This window comes from Stenella coeruleoalba, assembly GCF_951394435.1.
Source record: "Stenella coeruleoalba genome assembly, chromosome: X".
Classification (NCBI taxonomy): Eukaryota; Metazoa; Chordata; class Mammalia; order Artiodactyla; family Delphinidae; genus Stenella; species Stenella coeruleoalba.
This window is the reverse complement of record NC_137152.1, coordinates 26,755,135-26,773,580: the sequence shown is the minus strand read 5'-3', so window position 1 is coordinate 26,773,580 and position 18,446 is coordinate 26,755,135. Positions and strand designations below refer to the sequence as shown.

The 18,446-nt window shown below is 39.8% G+C and overlaps 1 protein-coding gene across 1 annotated transcript in view; it reads left to right on the top strand.

The window, feature by feature from the left end:
• CFAP47 (cilia and flagella associated protein 47) overlaps window positions 1-18,446 on the top strand; it is a 281,902-nt gene that overhangs the window by 167,653 nt on the left and 95,803 nt on the right. Inside the window, 2 exon segments of the mRNA XM_079910450.1 lie at window positions 14,638-14,827; window positions 15,563-15,776. Of these exon segments, the coding sequence (XP_079766576.1) occupies window positions 14,638-14,827; window positions 15,563-15,776 (404 nt within the window).

The following is an 18,446-nucleotide window of genomic DNA, read 5'->3' as shown; positions in this document are numbered from 1 at the left end:
AATGTTGTATTTCTGCTGTGCAACGAAGTGAATCATCTACACGTATACATATATCCCCTCCCTGCTGCACTTCCCCCCACCCATCTAGGTGGTCACAGAGCACCAAGCTGAGCTCCCTGTGCTGTACAGCAGGTTCCCACTAGCTGTCTATTTGACACATGGTAGTGTACATAGGTCAATCCTAATCTCCCAGTTCATCCCACCCCCCCCTTCCCCCGTGTCCACATGTCCGTTCTCTATGTCTGCGTCTCTGTTCCTGCCCTGCAAAGAGGTTCAACTGTACCAGTTATCTAGATTCCACATATATGCGTTAATATATGAGATTTGTCTTGAGTGTAATCTGGCAGAACTCCTAAATGGGCCCAGATTTTGGTGGTGATGAAACACATGAAAATCGGGGGGGTTTTGGGAGGCAGGGGAATTATTGGTCCTTGACACAAATTCTATAAGGTTTGATTTGCATCCTGGTGGAACCCCTGCCTCCACAAATGAAACAACATTCTCTGCTAGGGAAAATGTACTCAGGGTTACTTGCTAAGGAGCACTTTGGTTAATTCAGCTTTCTTTGTCCTAGAGGCCCGCATAGTCTCTGACATCTCCTGGATAAAATGAAAAATTCCTAGAGATGAGGGTATCTCTAGGACAGAGAAGACCAGTCTCTTCTGGTATGAAAATAAGCATCATAATAACTGCCATGCATGAAAGACCCAGACATCGCCAGCCACCGTGCCAGGTGCTTTACATATATCACATATGTTCCGACAGTTCTATAAGATGAGGCTTATCAAACCCACTTGGCAGACAAAGAACTTGCAGTATTCTCCGGACTGGTAAAGTGACAGAACCGGGAGTACAGCCCGGTCTGAATTCCTCCAGAGCCCATACTGTTCCACTCCTCCCAGCCTGAGGCAGCCCTTCTGTCTCTTAATCCATTTCTCCTCTCACTGCTCCGTGACGTCTCTCAGGCAATAAGAAAGAGGAACTTGTAGCCAAAATATTAAAAGCAGGCCTAAAGAAGGAAGGTGAACATGAGAATCAGACACCATTTGGGGATTGTCTGTGGGCTTCGTTTACCTAGGATCCTCCTGCCCCTCGCCGCAGGCTTCCCTGAGAGCTGATTGCCCTGGTCCCGGCACGGGGGTCCAGTCCCAGCACTTTGTGGCATCACAGCGCCCTGACCCTTGGTCTTCCCCAGTGTGCCCTCGTGTCCAGACTGGAAGCTGACCTGCTGGCCAGCTCTTCTCTGCATCTTCCTCTGGAGGCTGCACTCAGCTCCCGGAGGAACGGACAGCCCATATGCCCTGCCCTCCCCTGACTCGGAGCATCCCGACTCCCCGCAGATCCCGTTCGTCACCGTGGACCCCTGGGACAGCAGCTGCCCTTTCCATGTATCTGTTCACTTCAGACAGTGACGTTTACACACCTCCTCATCCCCACTGGGTGCCTCCACCACATTCTCAGTGTTTGCAAACCTGCTGGTGACGAGACTCTGATTTGGTATGGACTCTACAGGGCCTTGGCTTATAACCCCAAGGCTAGGGAGGCCTTGTTTGAAACAACGTGATATTTGCAGTAGGATTTTAATGAAGTGTCTTCTTTGAATCTGGCCACTGAATCCATACACTGATGAGTGAACTTAATTAAGGGGTCCAAAACCAAAGCCTTCTTCCTAAGTGGTAAAGGAGGAGGGACCAAGGAAATCACTGTGTAAACAAACATCTGCTGAGGCTGAATTCCTAAAAACCCATCTTGGAGTCCTTCTTGGAGGTGGAAAATGGTTCTTTGTCAGACATGCTAGCTTTGAATAACAAGGAAAAGTAATTCACCATCCTCCCAGTAATCCTTGTCTGTATCGGCCCCAGGGGAGATGCTGTTTGTTCAATATGCTTAATGGCACCTGTTCGGGTGTTCAGGTATGTTCAGTCAGGTGGTGGGTGGCTATGATTTTGACCATGCAACCAAAAGTTAGGAGAAAATTCCCAGCCTACTGAGATTACACAGGTTATTGCAACTGGCAATGCGGAAAGGTACTGGTGAAAGCCCTCTCTGCTGAGATGTACAGGGTACTTTTGGAAATTAGATGGAATCCTGTATTTGCAAACATGTCTTACATAGTATGCACAAGAAAAACTTGGTGAATTTCAAGGTAAATTTGGCCTTCTCAGAAACTCCTCCAACTAACTAAGAGGGTTGTTGTCATAAGCAATTGCAGTAGTTGCTCTTTATTGAGCACACACTATACACCAGTTTATGGGAGACTGCAAACCTCATCCACATCCTGTCTTGCTCTCCTTGGGTTCCTGGGGAGACTATATTCCCAGTCCACTTGTAATTAGGAAGGGTCACCTCCAGACCAAGGCACGAGGGAGTCAGTACGGCACCTCTGTGCTTTCTCTTCCATTCAGCAGCAAACAGAGAGAGCCCGTGTTGAGGTGTGGAGCCACGCGACGTACATAGCCGGGATCTCGGAGTCATCTGTGAGCGGTGAGCCTCTGCCAACCTTCATCAGATTTTATGTGCACAAGAAACAGACTTTTGTTGTGTTAAGTCATTCAGATATCAGGTCTTCTCTGTTGCATCAGTTAGCAGTTACTTAATCCGAGTGATACACAACTACTATTTCTACTCTTAGGCTCATTTAAATGTTTTAATGACAGAGCTAATCATAGCATATATATTCTTCTTATAAAAACTTCTTACACACATAAATCACAAACTCCTCCCTTACAACATTGCTCGAAAATTCAGCCCCTTTTTCAAAAGTAACCACAATTAACTGTCTGGTGTGTGTCATTCTAAAGCTGATTTGAGGCTTCTTTGTACATAGATGTGCTACAAAAATATGTTGAATTTTTAACACACAGGGGCCACAGTGTACATATTGTTCTGTGACTTGCTCTTGTAACTTAATGGAAGTGAATGCAAGATCTTTCTGTGACAGCACTTATAAGACCCACCTCACATTTTAAAACTGTCATCACCATTAGAAAGGGTCCCAGCCAGCCCTCTGGTCCTAAGCTACAGCGTGAAGTAGAGCCCCTCAGCCAACCTGTAGATCTATGAGAACAAACAGTTGTTGTGTTAGGATGCTACGTTTTGTGGCTCTTCATTGGGCAGTGGAAGTTTACTAATAAGTACATTAAGGGCTAGCAGTTCATATTTTAATTTTTTATGTTCTTTGTCTTCCACAGGGAACACATACTATTCCTAAAAATATTTTTAAGGTTAAGAAAAATAAACTTCAAAAGGCATGGGAAATTCTAATTACAGATGTTAGGGAAGCCTTTAAAATGGGAAAAATAAGCAAATAATTTACAAAAGAAGAGTGAAGTGACGCATGATTATTTCTCCTACAGAATGAAAACAAAAAGATTACTTATAGACTATTCTCTCTCCAGATGGTGGATTGATAAAGAGAATTTTTTTTTAAAACATCTTTATTGGGGTATAATTGCTTTACAATGGTGTGCTAGTTTCTGCTCTATAACAAAGTGAATTAGTTACACATATACATATGTTCCCATATCTCTTCCCTCTTGCGTCTCGCTCCCTCCCACCCTCCCTATCCCACCCCTCCAGGGGGTCACAAAGCACCGAGCTGATATCCCTGTGCTATGGGGCTGCTTCCCACTAGCTATCTACCTTACGTTTGTTAGTGTATATATGTCCATGTCTCTCTCTCGCTTTGTCACAGCTCACCCTTCCCCCTCCCCATATCCTCAAGTCCGTGCTCCAGTAGGTCTGTGTCTTTATTCCTGTCTTACCGCTAGGTTCTTCATGACATTTTTTTTTCTTAAATTCCATATATATGTGTTAGCATATGGTATTTGTCTTTCTCTTTCTGACTTACTTCACTCTGTATGACAGACTCTAGGTCTATCCACCTCATTACAAATAGCTCAATTTCATTTCTTTTTATGGCTGAGTAATATTACATTGTATATATGTGCCACATCTTCTTTATCCATTCATCCGATGATGGACACTTAGCTTGTTTCCATCTCCGGGCTATTGTAAATAGAGCTGCGATGAACATTTTGGTACATGACTCTTTTTGAATTATGGTTTGCTCAGGGTATATGCCCAGTAGTGGGATTGCTGGGTCATATGGTAGTTCTATTTGTAGTTTTTTAAGGAACCTCCATACTGTTCTCCATAGTGGCTGAACCAATTCACATTCCCACCGGCACTGCAAGAGGGTTCCCTTTTTTCCCCACCCTCTCCAGCATTTATTGTTTCTAGATTTTTTGATGATGGCCATTCTGACTGGTGTGAGATGATATCTCATTGTAGTTTTGATTTGTATTTCTCTAATGATTAATGATGTTGAGCATTCTTTCATGTGTTTGTTGGCAGTCTGTATATCTTCTTTGGAGAAATGTCTATTTAGGTCTTCTGCCCATTTTTGGATTGGGTTGTTTGTTTTTTTGTTATTGAGCTGCATGAGCTGCTTGTAAATTTTGGAAATTAACCCTTTCTCAGTTGCTTCATTTGCAAATACTTTCTCCCATTCTGAAGGTTGTCTTCTGGTCTTATTTATGGTTTCCTTTGCTGTGCAAAAGCTTTGAAGTTTCATTAGGTCCCATTTGTTTATTTTTGTTTTTATTTCCATTTCTCTAGGAGGTGGGTCAAAAAAGATCTTGCTGTGATTTATGTCATAGAGTGTCCTGCCTGTGTTTTCCTCTAAGAGTTTGATAGTTTCTGACCTTACATTTAGGTCTTCAATCCATTTTGAGCTTATTTTTGTGTATGATGTTAGGGAGTGATCTAATCTCATACTTTTACATGTACCTGTCCAGTTTTCCCAGTACCACTTATTGAAGAGGCTGTTCTTTCTCCACTGTACATTCCTCCCTCCTTTATCAAAGATAAGGTGACCATATGTGTGTGGGTTTATCTCTGGGCTTTCTATCCTGTTCCATTGATCTATCTTTCTGTTTTTGTGCCAGTACCATACTGTCTTGATTACTGTAGCTTTGTAGTATAGTCTGAAGTCAGGAAGCCTGATTCCTCCAGCTCCATTTTTCGTTCTCAAGATTGCTTTGGCTATTCGGGGTCTTTTGTGTTTCCATACAAATTGTGAAATTTTTTGTTCTAGTTCTGTGAAAAATGCCAGTGGTAGTTTGATAGGGATTGCATTGAATCTATAGATTGCTTTGGGTAGTAGAGTCATTTTCACAATGTTGATTCTTCCAATCCAAGAACATGGTATATCTCTCCATCTATTTCTATCATCTTTAATTTCTCTCATCAGTATCTTATGATTTTCTGCATACAGGTCTTGTGTCTCCTTAGGTAGGTTTATTCCTAGGTATTTTATTCTTTTTGTTGCAGTGGTTAATGGGAGTGTTTTCTTGATTTCACTTTCAGATTTTTCATCATTAGTGTATAGGAATGCCAGAGATTTCTGTGCATTAATTTTGTATCCTGCAGCTTTACCAAATTCATTGATTATCTCTAGCAGTTTTCTGGTAGCATCTTTAGGATTCTCTATTTATAGTATCATGTCATCTGCAAACAGTGACAGTTTTTCTTCCTTTCCGATTTGGATTTCTTTTATTTCCTTTTCTTCTCTGATTGCTGTGGCTTAAACTTCCAAAACTGTGTTGAATAAGAGTGGTGAGAGTGGGCAACCTTGTCTTGTTCCTGATCTTAGTGGAAATCCTTTCAGTTTTTCAGTATTGAGGATGATGTTGGCTGTGGGCTTGTCATATATGGCCTTTAATAGGTTGAGGAAAGTTCCCTCTATGCCTACTTTCTGCAGGGTTTTTATCATAAATGGGTGTTGAATTATGTCAGAAGCTTTCTCTGCATTTATTGAGATGATCATATGGTTTTTCTTCTTCAATTTGTTAATATGGTTTATCACATTGATTGATTTGTGTATATTGAAGAATCCTTGCATTCGTGGAATAAACCCCGCTTGATCATGGTGTATGATCCTTTTAATGTGCTGTTGGATTCTGTTCGCTAGTATTTTGTTGAGGATTCTTGCATCTATGTTCATCAGTGATATTGGCCTGTAGTTTTCTTTCTTTGTGACATCCTTGTCTGGTTTTGGTATCAAGGTGATGGTGGCCTCATAGAAGGAATTTGGGAGTGTTCCTCCCTCTGCTATATTTTGAAAGAGTTTGAGAAGGATAGGTGTTAGCTCTTCTCTAAATGTTTGATAGAATTTGCCTGTGAAGTCATCTGGTTCTGGGCTTTTGTTTGTTAGAAGATTTTTAATCACAGTTTCAATTTTGGTGCTTGTGATTGGTCTGTTCATATTTTCTATTTCTTCCTCCTGGTTCAGTCTCACAAGGTTGTGCATTTCTACGAATTTGTCCATTTCTTCCAGGTTGTCCATTTTATTGGCATAGAGTTGCTTGTAGTAATCTCTCATGATCTTTTGTATTTTTTCAGTGTAAGTTGTTACTTCTCCTTTTTCATTTCTAATTCTGTTGATTTGAGTCTTCTCCCTTTTTTTCTTGATGAGTCTGGCTAATGGGTTATCTGTTTTGTTTATCTTCTCAAAGAACCAGCTTTTAGTTTTATTGATCTTTGCTATTGTTTCCTTCATTTCTTTTTCATTTATTTCTGATCTGATTTTTATGGTTTGTTTCCTTCTGCTAACTTTGGGGATTTTTTGTTCTTCTTTCTCTAATTGCTTGAGGTGCAAGGTTAGTTTGTTTATTCGAGATGTTTCCTGCTTCTTAAGGTAGGCTTATATTGCTATTAACTTCCCTCTTAGAACTGCTTTTGCTGCATCCTCTTGGTTTTGGGCCGTCGTGTGTCCATTGTCATTTGTTTCTAGGTATTTTTTTATTTCCTCTTTGATTTCTTCAGTGATCACTTCGGTATTAATTAGTGTATTGTTTAGCCTCCATGTGTTTGTATTTTTTACAGATCTTTTCCTGTAATTGATATCTAGTCTCATGGTGTTGTGGTCGGAAAAGATACTTGATATAATTTCAATTTTCTTAAATTTACCAAGGCTTGGTTTGTGACCCAAGATATGATCTATCCTGGAGAATGTTCCATGAGCACTTGAGAAAAATGTGTATTCTGTTGTTTTTGGAGGGAGTGTCCTATAAATATCAATTAAGTCCATCTTATTTAATGTATCATTTAAAGCTTGTGTTTCCTTATTTATTTTCATTTTGGATGATCTGTCCATTGGTGAAAGTGGGGTGTTAAAGTCCCCTACTATGAATATATTACTTTCGATATCCCCTTTTATGGCTGTTAGTATTTGCCTCATGTATTGAGGTGCTCCTTTGTTGAGTGCATAAATATTTACAATTGTTATATCTTCTTGGATCGATCCCTTGATCATTATGTAGTGTCCTTCTTTGTCTCTTCTAATAGTCTTTATTTTAAAGTCTATTTGTCTGATATGAGAATTGCTTCTCCAGCTTTCTTTTGGTTTCCATTTGCATGGAATATCTTTTTCCATCCCCTTACTTTCAGTCTGTATGTGTCTCTAGGTCTGAAGTGGGTCTCTTGTAGACAGCATATATATGGGTCTTGTTTTTATATCCATTCAGCCAATCTGTGTCTTTTGGTGGGAGCATTTAGTCCATTTACATTTAAGGTAATTATCGATATGTATGTTCCTATTCCCATTTTCTTAATTGTTTTGGGTTTGTTATTGTAGGTCTTTTCCTTGTCTTGTGTTTCTTGCCTAGAGAAGTTCCTTTAGCATTTGTTGTAAAGCTGGTTTGGTGGTGCTGAACTCTCTCAGCTTTTGCTTGTCTGTAAAGGTTTTAATTTTTCCATCAAATCTGAATGAGATCCTTGCTGGGTAGAGTGATCTTGGTTGCAGGTTCTTCTCCTTCATCACTTTCAGTATGTCCTGCCACTCCCTTCTGGCTTGCAGAGTTTCTGCTGAGAGATCAGCTGTTAACCTTATGGGGATTCCCTTGTGTGTTATTTGTTGTTTTTCCCTTGCTGCTTTTAATATGCTTTCTTTGTATTTAATTTTTGACAGTTTGATTAATATGTGTCTTGGCGAATTTCTCCTTGGATTTATCCTGTATGGGACTCTCTGTGCTTCCTGGACTTGATTAACTATTTCCTTTCCCATATTAGGGAAGTTTTCAACTATAATCTCTTCAAATATTTTCTCCGTCCCATTCTTTTTCTCTTCTTCTTCTGGAACCCCTATAATTCGAATGTTGGTGCGTTTAATGTTGTCTGAGAGGTCTCTGAGACTGTCCTCAGTTCTTTTCATTCTTTTTTCTTTATTCTGCTCTGTAGTAGTTATTTCCACTATTTTATCTTCCAGGTCTCTTATCCGTCCTTCTGCCTCAGTTATTCTGCTATTGATCCCATCTAGAGTCTTTTTCATTTCATTTATTGTGTTGTTCATCATTGTTTGTTTCATCTTTAGTTCTTCTAGGTCCTTGTTAAATGTTTCTTGCATTTTGTCTATTCTGTTTCCAAGATTTTGGATCATCTTTAGTATCATTATTGTGAATTCTTTTTCAGGTAGACTGCCTATTTCCTCTTCATTTGTTAGGTCTGGTGGGTTTTTATCTTGCTCCTTCATCTGCTGTGTGCTTTGCTATCTTCTCATTCTGCTTATCTTACTGTGTTTGGGGTCTCCTTTTTGCAGGCTGCAGGTTCGTAGTTCCCGTTGTTTTTGATGTCTGTCCCCAGTGGGTTATGTTATGGTTCAGTGGGTTATGTAGGCTTCCTAGTGGAGGGGACTAGTGCCTGTGTTCTGGTGGATGAGGCTGGATCTTGTCTCTCTAGTGGGCAGGTCCACGTCTGGTGGTATGTTTTGGGGTGTCTGTGGACTTATTATGATTTTAGGCAGCCTCTCTGCTAATGGGTATGGTTGTGTTCCTGTTTTGCTAGTTGTTTGGCATAGGTTGTCCAGCACTGTAGCTTGCTGGTCGTGAGTGAAGCTGGGTGGTGGTGTTGAGATGGAGATCTCTGGGAGATTTTCGCCGTTTGATATTATGTGGAGCCTGGAGGTCTCTTGTTGACCAGTGTCCTGAAGTTGGCTGTGCCGCCTCAGAGGCACAGCACTGACTCCTGGTTGTTGCACCATGAGCCTTTCATTCACACGGCTCAGAATAAAAGGGAGTAAAAGTAGAGAGAAAGAATTAGTAGAAGTAAGAAGAAAGAAAGAAAGAAAGGAGGGATGGAGGGAGGGAGGGAGGAAAGGAAGGAAGGAAGAAAGAAGAAAAGAAGGAAAGAAGGAAAGAATGGAGGGAGGGAAGGAGAGAGCAAGGAAGGAAGGAAGGAGGGAAGGAAGGAAAAGAGAAAGAAAGAAGATACAGTAGAATAAAATAAAGTAAAATATAATAAAGTTATTAAATTAAAAAATAATTATTTAGAAAACGAAAGGGACGGACAGAAGCTTAGGACAAATGGTGAAAGCAAAGGTATACAGGCAAAATCTCACACAAAAGCATACACATACACACTCACCAAAAGAGGAAAAGAGGAAAAAATAATAAATTTTGCTCTCAAAGTCCACCTCCTCAATTTGGGATGATTCGTTGTCTATTCATGTATTCCACAGATGCAGGGTACATCAAGTTGATTGTGCAGCTTTAATCCGCTGCTCCTGAGGCTGCTGGGAGAGATTTCCCTTTCTCTTCTTTGTTCTCATAGCTCCCAGGTGCTCAGCTTTGGATTTGGCCCCGCCTCTGTGTTTAGGTCGCCGGAGGGCATCTGTTCTTCCCTCAGACAGGATGGGGTTTAAGGAGCAGCTGCTTAGGGGGCTCTGGCTCACTCAGGCCGGGGGGAGGGAGGGGTACGGAGTGCTGGGCGAGCCTGTGGCGGCAGAGGCCGGCATGACATTGCACCAGCCTAAGGCGTGCCGTGCGTTCTCCCGGGGAAGTTGTCCCTGGATTATGGGACCCTGGCAGTGGTGGGCTGCACAGGCTCCCGGGAGGGGAGGTGTGGAGAGTGAGCTGTGGTTGCAGACAGGCTTCTTGGTGGCAGCAGCAGCGGCCTTAGCGTCTCATGCCCATCTCTGGGGTCCGCGCTGTTAGCCTGTCTCTGGAGCTCCTTTAAGCAGTGCTCTTAATCCCCTCTCCTCGCGCACCAGGAAAGAAAGAGGCGAGAAAAAGTCTTTTGCCTCTTCAGCAGCTCCAGACTTTTTCCCGTACTCCCTCCGGGCTAGCCGTGGTGCACTAGCCCCCTTCAGGCTGTGTTCACGCAGCCAACCCCAGTCCTGTCCCAGGGATCCGACCTCCGAAGCCCGAGCCTCAGCTCCCAGCCCCTGCCCACCCCGGTGCGTAAGGCTCTCAGCCTGGTGAGTGGTCGGTACCGATCCTCTGTGTGGGAATCTCTCCGCTTTGCCCTCCGCACCGCTCTTGCTGTGCTCTCCTCAGCGGCTCTGAAGCTTCCCCCTCCGCTCCCCGCAGTCTCCGCTCGCGAAGGGGCTTCCTAGTGTGTGGAATCCTTTCCTCCTTCACAGCTCCCTCCCACTGGTGCAGGTCCCGTCCCTATTCTTTTGTCTCTGTTTATTGCTTTTTTCTTTTGCCCTACCCAGGTACGTGGGGAGTTTCTTGCCTTTTGGGAGGTCTGAGGTCTTCTGCCAGCATTCAGTAGGTGTTCTGTAGGAGCTGTTCCACATGTAGATGTATTTCTGATGTATTTGTGGGGCAGAGGGTGATCTCCACCTCTTACTCTTCCGCCATCTTGAAGATCTGTCCAGTAGTAGATTTTTATAGAAAGACTTTAAGCCATCAATGTCCAGAGGCCTATCTCTTGCTGAGGTTGGCCATCCTTAATGCAGTAGGAGACGGCTTATCAAACTGTGGTCTTGTACCAGGACTCACCACTACCGAGGCACACTGTAGGTGCAGTGGCGACGCGGAGCTGCTCACTCCCTACCCGCCACCTAGTTTCTGCTGCACCTGCCCATTTTTTTAACCAGGTTATTAGTTTACTTTTGATTTGTATGAGTTCCTTATATATTTTGCATATTAACCCTGTATCAGTTAGATGATTCACAAGTATTTTTCCCATTCTGTAGGCTGTCTCTTCACTATGTTGACTGTTTCTTTTGCTCAACAGAAGGTTTTTAGTTTGATGCAGTCTTGTCTATTTTTTACTTTTTTTGTATGTGCTTTTGAAGTCTAATCCAAAAAATTCTTCCCAAGACCAAATATGTGATGTTACATGGCAAAGGAGTTTTACATAGTTTTACATAGTTTTACATAGTTACATAGTGTGGATAATCCTTTGTATGTGTTGCTGAATTCAATTTGATAATGTTTGGTAGAGTTTTGCATATATATTCATAAAGGACATTAGTCTGTAGTTTTATTTTCTTGAATGTCTTTACTTTTTACATTAGCCTAAAACTGGTATGGAAGGATTTGGAAAGTGTTCCCTTTAATTTTTGGAGTAGTTTTTGTAGAATTGGTGCTAATTCTTTAAATGTTCAGTAAAATTCATCAAAGCCATCTGGTTCTGGACTTCTCTTTGTCAGAAGTTTAAAAATTCCTACTTTAATCTCTTGTTATCCTAGGCTATTCAGATTTTCTGTTTCTTCTAGAACCATTTTCAGAAGTTTGTGTCTTTCTGAGGATTTGTCCATGTCATATAGGTTATCTAATTGGTTGGCATATGATTGTTCATTGTATTCCTTCATACTCCTTTTTATTGATGTAGAGTTGGTAAAGATGTCCTCTCTTTTATTCCTGATTTTAAGAAATTGAGTTTTTGTTGTTGTTGTTGTTGGCTTGGTTTGTCTAGCTCAAGTTTTTTTTCAATATCATTAATGATTTCAAAGACATACTTTCAGGTTTGTTGATTTTCTCTGTTGTTTTCTATTCTCTATTTCATGTATTACATGACAAAGGCCTTTGTCTTTTTTAATATAGGTGCTTACTGCTATAAATGTACTTCTAATCAGTGCTTTTGCTGCATTCCATAAGTTTTGGTATGTTGAGTTTTAGTTTTTCTTCATCTCAAAGTATTTTCTAATTTCCTTTGAGACTTCTTCTTTGACCCATTAGTTGCTTAGGAGTGTATTGTTTAATTTCCACATACTTGTGAGTTTCCTACATTCCCTTGTCTTTATTTGTTCTTTTTAACAATTTCTGTACTTTATTGATATGCTCCATTTTGTGAGATGTTGTTCTCATGTTTCCTTTAAGTCTTTAGACATGTTTTTCTTCAGTCCTTTGAACATATTTATAGTACTGTACTTACTGTCTTTGTTTAATAGGTCCAACAGTTGTTTTTCCTCAGGGACAGTTTCTGTTTATTGCCTCTCTCTTGTGTGTTGGCCATAACTTCCTAGTTCTTTGAGTGTCCAGTAAGTTTTTGTTGAAAACTGGGCATTTTAAATAATATAATTTGAGAGCTCTGGAAATCAGATCTCCCATAGGATTTTTGCTCTTTGTTGTTGTTGTTTTATTTGTTTAGTGACTTTCTAGACTAATTCTGAAAAGGTTGTTTTCTTTGCTGTGTGCAGACTATCAAGTGTTGCTCAATTAATTTAGTGGTCAGCTATTGATTGGGCAGAGACTCCCTTAAATTCCTTGATTCCATATGTCTCACAGCCTTTGCTGAGTACCTCTGTATAAATGTGTTGAGTGGGCCATGACTTCAGTGTTCTACCAGGTAGTTTACAACTCTTTCTGGCTTCAGGTCCTCCTTGTACCGAGTCCCAAAGTCAGCCAGAGGTGACAGATTAGATCTTTCTCAAATCTTTCCTGGGGATATACACTCTCTTGCACGTGTGTGTGGCAATCTAGATTGCCAGGAATATGTCAGAGCTTTTCTAATACCCTCTGAACATTTTTGGCTTTGTTTTTTTATTCTCTTATTTCTTATTAGCCTTAAATGCTAATGCTATCTCAGGTTGCTGTGATGTTCAACAGTTGCAGCTGATTCTTTTTCAAGGGGAGGGTGGCAAAACCCTAGGGAGAGAGTTGTTCACACAGAGTGAGCTCTGAATCAGGTCAGTTAAAGCCATGCTCTCAAACTAGGCTTTTCAGCTAGCTTTCAGACAGAACACATATGAGCACTTCTCTGGGGATGGGGTTTTCGGAGAGTTTTAAACCCATTCTCCCTCGATGGCTGCTAGGCTAATCATTTTCACAGTTACCATAGTTGCAAGGCTGTTGTTTTTCAAGGAGAGCACGAATTTGGAATAAGAGGATGTGATTACAGTAGGTAAAAATGCCACAAAGCCTGTTCTTTGTTTAGAATTCAGCCATTTAAAAAAAATAAATACTCTTTGGACTTTTGCAGTATTTTAGGTAATTTTCAAACATCCGAGAAGTTGATTTTGACAATTTTCCTAGTGTTCTCTTTCTGTTTGTGGATGAGTAACTATTTGGAGGTCTTTAATCTGCCGTTCTGGAAGTGCTTCAGTACCATTAATCTTAATTTTTTCTTAGATAATTTTCCAGTAATGTGTATCTTGAAGGTTTGTCAATTCTGTATATGATATTTCTAAAGACTTTCATATCACCACGATAAATTAGCTTTCCTTAAAGTTTTATAAGCAATATTTTTTGATTTGCTTTTTATTTTGTCCTAACAGTACAATAGTTTTTCTTAATCCATTTGGGCTGCTGTAAGAAAATACCATAGACTGCACAATTTATAAACAACAGAAATTTATTTCTAACAGTTCTGGAGGCTGGATGTCCCAGATTGGGGTGCCAGCATGGTCAGGTGTGGGCCCTCTTCCTGGTCACAGACTTCTTGTGGTATCCTCCCATGGTGGAAGGGGCTAGGGAGATCTGTGGACCCTCTTTAACAAGGGCTCGGATCTCCTAATTCTATCCTATAGGGCAACGGTCCCCAACCTTTTTGGCACCAGGGACCGGTTTCGTGGAAGATAATTTTTCCACGGATCAGGGTAGGGAGGATGGTTTCGGGATGATTCAAGTGCATTACACTCATTGTGCACTTTATTTCTATTATTATTATGTTGTAATATATAATGAAATAATTATACAACTCATCATAATGCAGAATCAGTGGGAGCCCTGAGCTTGTTTTTACTTGCCACTCACTGATAGGGTTTTGATATGAGTCTGCAAGCAATTAATTTATTATGGTCTCTGTGCAGTGAAACCTCTCTGCTAATGATAATCTGTATCTGCAGCCGCTCCCCAGTGCTAGCATCACTGCCTCAGCTCCACCTCAGATCATCAGGCATTAGATTCTCATAAGAAGCCTGCAACTTAGATCCTTCGCATGCGCAGTTTACTGTAGAATTCGGGCTCCTATGAGAATCTAATGCCGCTGCTGATCTGACAGGAGGTGGAGTTCAGGCGGTAATGCGAGTGATGAGGAACAGCTGTAAATACAGATGAAGCTTCGCTTGCTTGCCCGCCGCTCACTTCCTGCTGTGCGGCCCGGTTCCTAACAGGCTATGGACCAGACTGGGACTGGTACTGGTCTGTGGCCCAGGGGTTGGGGACCCCTGCCATAGGGCATTAACATATGAGTTTTTAACATGAGTTTCAGGGACTTCCTTGGCAGTCCAGTGGTTGAGACTCCACAGTTCCACTTCAGGGGGTGCGGGTTCAATCCCTTGTTGAGGAGCTAAGATCCCGTGTGCCGTGCGGTGCGGCAAAAAAAAAGGCAAAAAACAAAATATGAGTTATAGGTGTTCACAAACATTCAGCCTATAGCAATTGGTCACTTTTCTTCTTTTTTCAGAATGTGGCATGTTTATTCATTCCACATCAAGTTGGAGTCTTTAAAGTGAAGCAATTTATAGAGATTATTGGCTCAGTGACAGATGAAAATTTGCAGTCTTTGTCCCTGAAGCCTTTCCATCAGATACGTTTATATTTCAGTAGTGTCTGCAAACCTTCCACCAAGAAAGTTGTGATGAAAATTAATCCTGGTATGCTATTGGGGGTGCTTACCATTTATTTATCTATTTTTGGTTAATACAGGATTATCTTAACATACTAATGCTTAGCTGTATATATCAAATGTGGTCTAATCTAATGGTTCTCAACTTCTACGTGCATCTAGGCCTGTTAAAACATATCACTGTCCTATGTCCCAGTGTTGATTATTAAGTAGGTCTTTGTTGGAGCCCAAAGATTTGTATTTCTAACATGTTTCCAGTAGATGCTGATGCTGCCATTTTGAGGATCTAACTTTGACTAGCACTGGTTTAGTGATCTATAAAATTTATTAAATATTTTAATGGTTTTTATATTTTATTCTTTTACTTCTTTGTTTGAGTCTATATTGTAAACTGGTTTTGACCATTCCGTGGATTTTCTGGTTGCTGCTGTTTCAACTAATTCTCAGTTATCTCTTATACATTGACCCATATGAAATTGCTGATATTCAACTCTCTTTAACGTATAAAAATTTCAGTTTCATGTGTGCCAACCCAGTCCTTCAAGTTACCATGTTTTAGTTTTTTTGCATGCATTTTTATTACTTATGCATGCATTATTTTGCTAAATTGTTTTATGTAGATCCATTTATTAAATGAATTATTCATATTTTCTGAATTTGCTTAGGGATTTAGCTTTAAGTTGGAACCAGTGGTCTAGTGTAGTAATTAATTCATGGAAATTAAAAAAAACATATTTACACTTAATATTCAGTTCTCTAAAAGGTATATCCCCTTTGATCAGTAACCCTGTGGGACAGTTTGTGGTGAAAGACTTGGCAAAATACAAGGACCATGCACTTGTTGCAATGCTTCAATCAACCACGACACACATTCACAATCATAACACAAGTAAGGAGTTAATAAAGGATGCTCTGATAGCCTTTCCCAATGACCGAGCTGCAAGTATCCGGTCTGGAGAAGAGCATAAACATTTCAGGTAATGTGCTATATTAAATACCTGAAATTTTGTAAGATACAATAACCAGCATGACATGCAGAGATCTTATCAGATCCTGCTGTAACAAATTAGTGATCGTAATAATAATAATAGCAAAATTTAATTTTCTCTCTCTTTTTTTTTTTCTTTTACATCAGAGGAGTGGTTGCTGAATGCTATCATCTAACCTCTCATCTCTATTGCGTACTTGCCAGGACTTGTGAATGGTTTACCAGATGATTCTTAAAATATGCTGTCAACAAGTAGAGAAGAAGAATAGAAATAATCACTTTTGGAAATGTATACAGTCCTCAGAGTAGTCATGTTCATTAATTATGGCTGAGAGCCTGAATTTATCTAAGATTAAAAATTTTAAACTGTGATAAACAAGTTGTTCTCGTCTTCATTGTCATTATCTTCATCCCTATGCTATCATCTTTGTTCAGTCCCCTCAAAGTCACATTTTCAATAACCTTTACCAAAGTGAACTAAAACCTCCCCAATTATAAGGACTATGAGTGATAGTAAGCCTCAATTTAAAAATTACCCCATTTTCAAAGAAATTACTACCATGTCAATGCTTAGTGAGAATAAACCCAGTCAACCTGACATCTTTATTTGGGCCATTAGCTCAGGAATGGTTTTTATACATTTGAGGATGAACTGGGTTTCTTTTCTGCCTGCTTGTTTAACTGTCTAAACTTGACCATGTCCCTGGGCTTTCTCTACTTGTCTCTTTACCTTTGGTGAGTCTTCAAGTTCACTTACTTTTATAGTCATTTTCTTAAAATACCATTTGATTTTTTAGTCTATAATTGTTTTATTATCCACAATTGGAAAATTCTGGGTTTTTATATAGTCTATTTTATGATTTTATTTTACAGATTCCATCAACAGCAGTCTTTATCTCTCTTTTTTTACTTGACAAGTACCATAAAACACACACGCATAAAAATTATGCAGACTCCATTTTAAATAATTATACAGTATAAAAAAGAAAACTCATCCCACCCTGCAGAGGTAGCTGCTGGAAATAATTTTTAAATGTATCATTTTCAATTATTCCTTATGCTTATACAAATATATCTATATAGAGATATAATGTGTTAATTTAACATTAACATTTTGTTCCTGTCTAAGTATTAATCAGATGATCTCAAAATGCCAGGATTTTTTTGAAGAAGGCTAATGTAAGCATCCCATGGTCATAATTATTTTTCTCAATTTACTCTTTTCCATGCTAATAGAAATACAAAATTTAGTCCAGTTATTTTCTGGCTAGCAAATAGTAATGAACATTTAAGTAATGAAATTTTATAGTGTATTAAGTTGTTGTAATTATAATTGCTGTTTTATTTTATTTTTTTTTTTTTATTTTTTATTTTTTTGCAGTACGCGGGCCTCTCACTGTCGCGGCCTCTCCCGTTGCGGAGCACAGGCTCCGGACGCACAGGCTCAGCGGCCATGGCTCACGGGCCCAGCCGCTCCTTGGCATGTGGGATCTTCCCGGACCGGGGCACGAACCCGTGTCCCCCGCATCGGCAGGCGGACTCTCAACCACTGCGCCACCAGGGAAGCCCGCTGTTTTATTTTTTAATGCTTTTTACCTTTTCAATTTTTGAGAAGAAAATAAGGTAAGAATTTTTGTCTAGTTTTATTTAATGCAGTATATGTCTTGTGTTCAGAATAGTGTGTTATATTAGGCATTCAGTAAAAATTTTTTTTAATAAATAAGTGAGGAAAAATGCTTTATTTACATAGTAATTTTTGTTGTCTGTACTTTGCACATTTAAAAAAAATCACCTACTCAAAGTTGCAGAGGTATTTCTTAAAGTTTATTCTTTAAGGAGCTGATAAGCATTTAGATATGTTAGTAAGCAGCTCTGTGTCACTTTAGGCACCTCCTGTACTACTTCTTTTTAAGTCCCTCCTTTTCTCCTTGTTACAGAGAGAGGGACTTCAGATATAGGAATTATTTCTAGGTTCTAAAGGTGGTTAAGGATCCCAGAGCCTGAAGGGAGATTTAAATATATCAACAACTATCTGAGTAACAAAGCATTTGTTTCTCTCTTATTGCCTCACTCTCTTAAAGTCTTTAACTCAGTTCAAGCTGTATTACTGTTACCACTGAGGAATTATCAAAAACAGGAAGAAATATTAGATATTAGATTAAATTTCATTTGACTGTATATGACTACTAGGTTTATACTTAGGAGTTAATTATTAAGGGTGAGAATCTCAATGATTAATAAAATTTGCTGAAGACTGAGGTAGCCTAAGGCCAAAAGATGTGAATAATTGTACTTTTTGTTTTTATGGAAAATATGTGGTAGGTGAAAGGAAGTGCATGCACCAGTTGAGTGAATGTGAGATGTAGAGTAGTTTGCAGTTCTTCTTTGGATTTTTTTTATCTGTATAGATTTATTGCTGATGGTTATTTCATAAGCTCTGAGATATTAAGAAAGCATGATTTAACAAAAGGATTTATTATTCTATATATTCTTTTATGATTTTGATCACAGTGATCTAAAAGTAATTAACTATTAGGAAACACTAATCAGATTCAGATCTAGTTCCATCTGTAATCTAGAACTGCCCAAATTGCCTACTTGACTAATACTCCCCAAGAGTGGGTTTAGGGTAGGTCCTACTTCTTCCCAGTGACCTTAG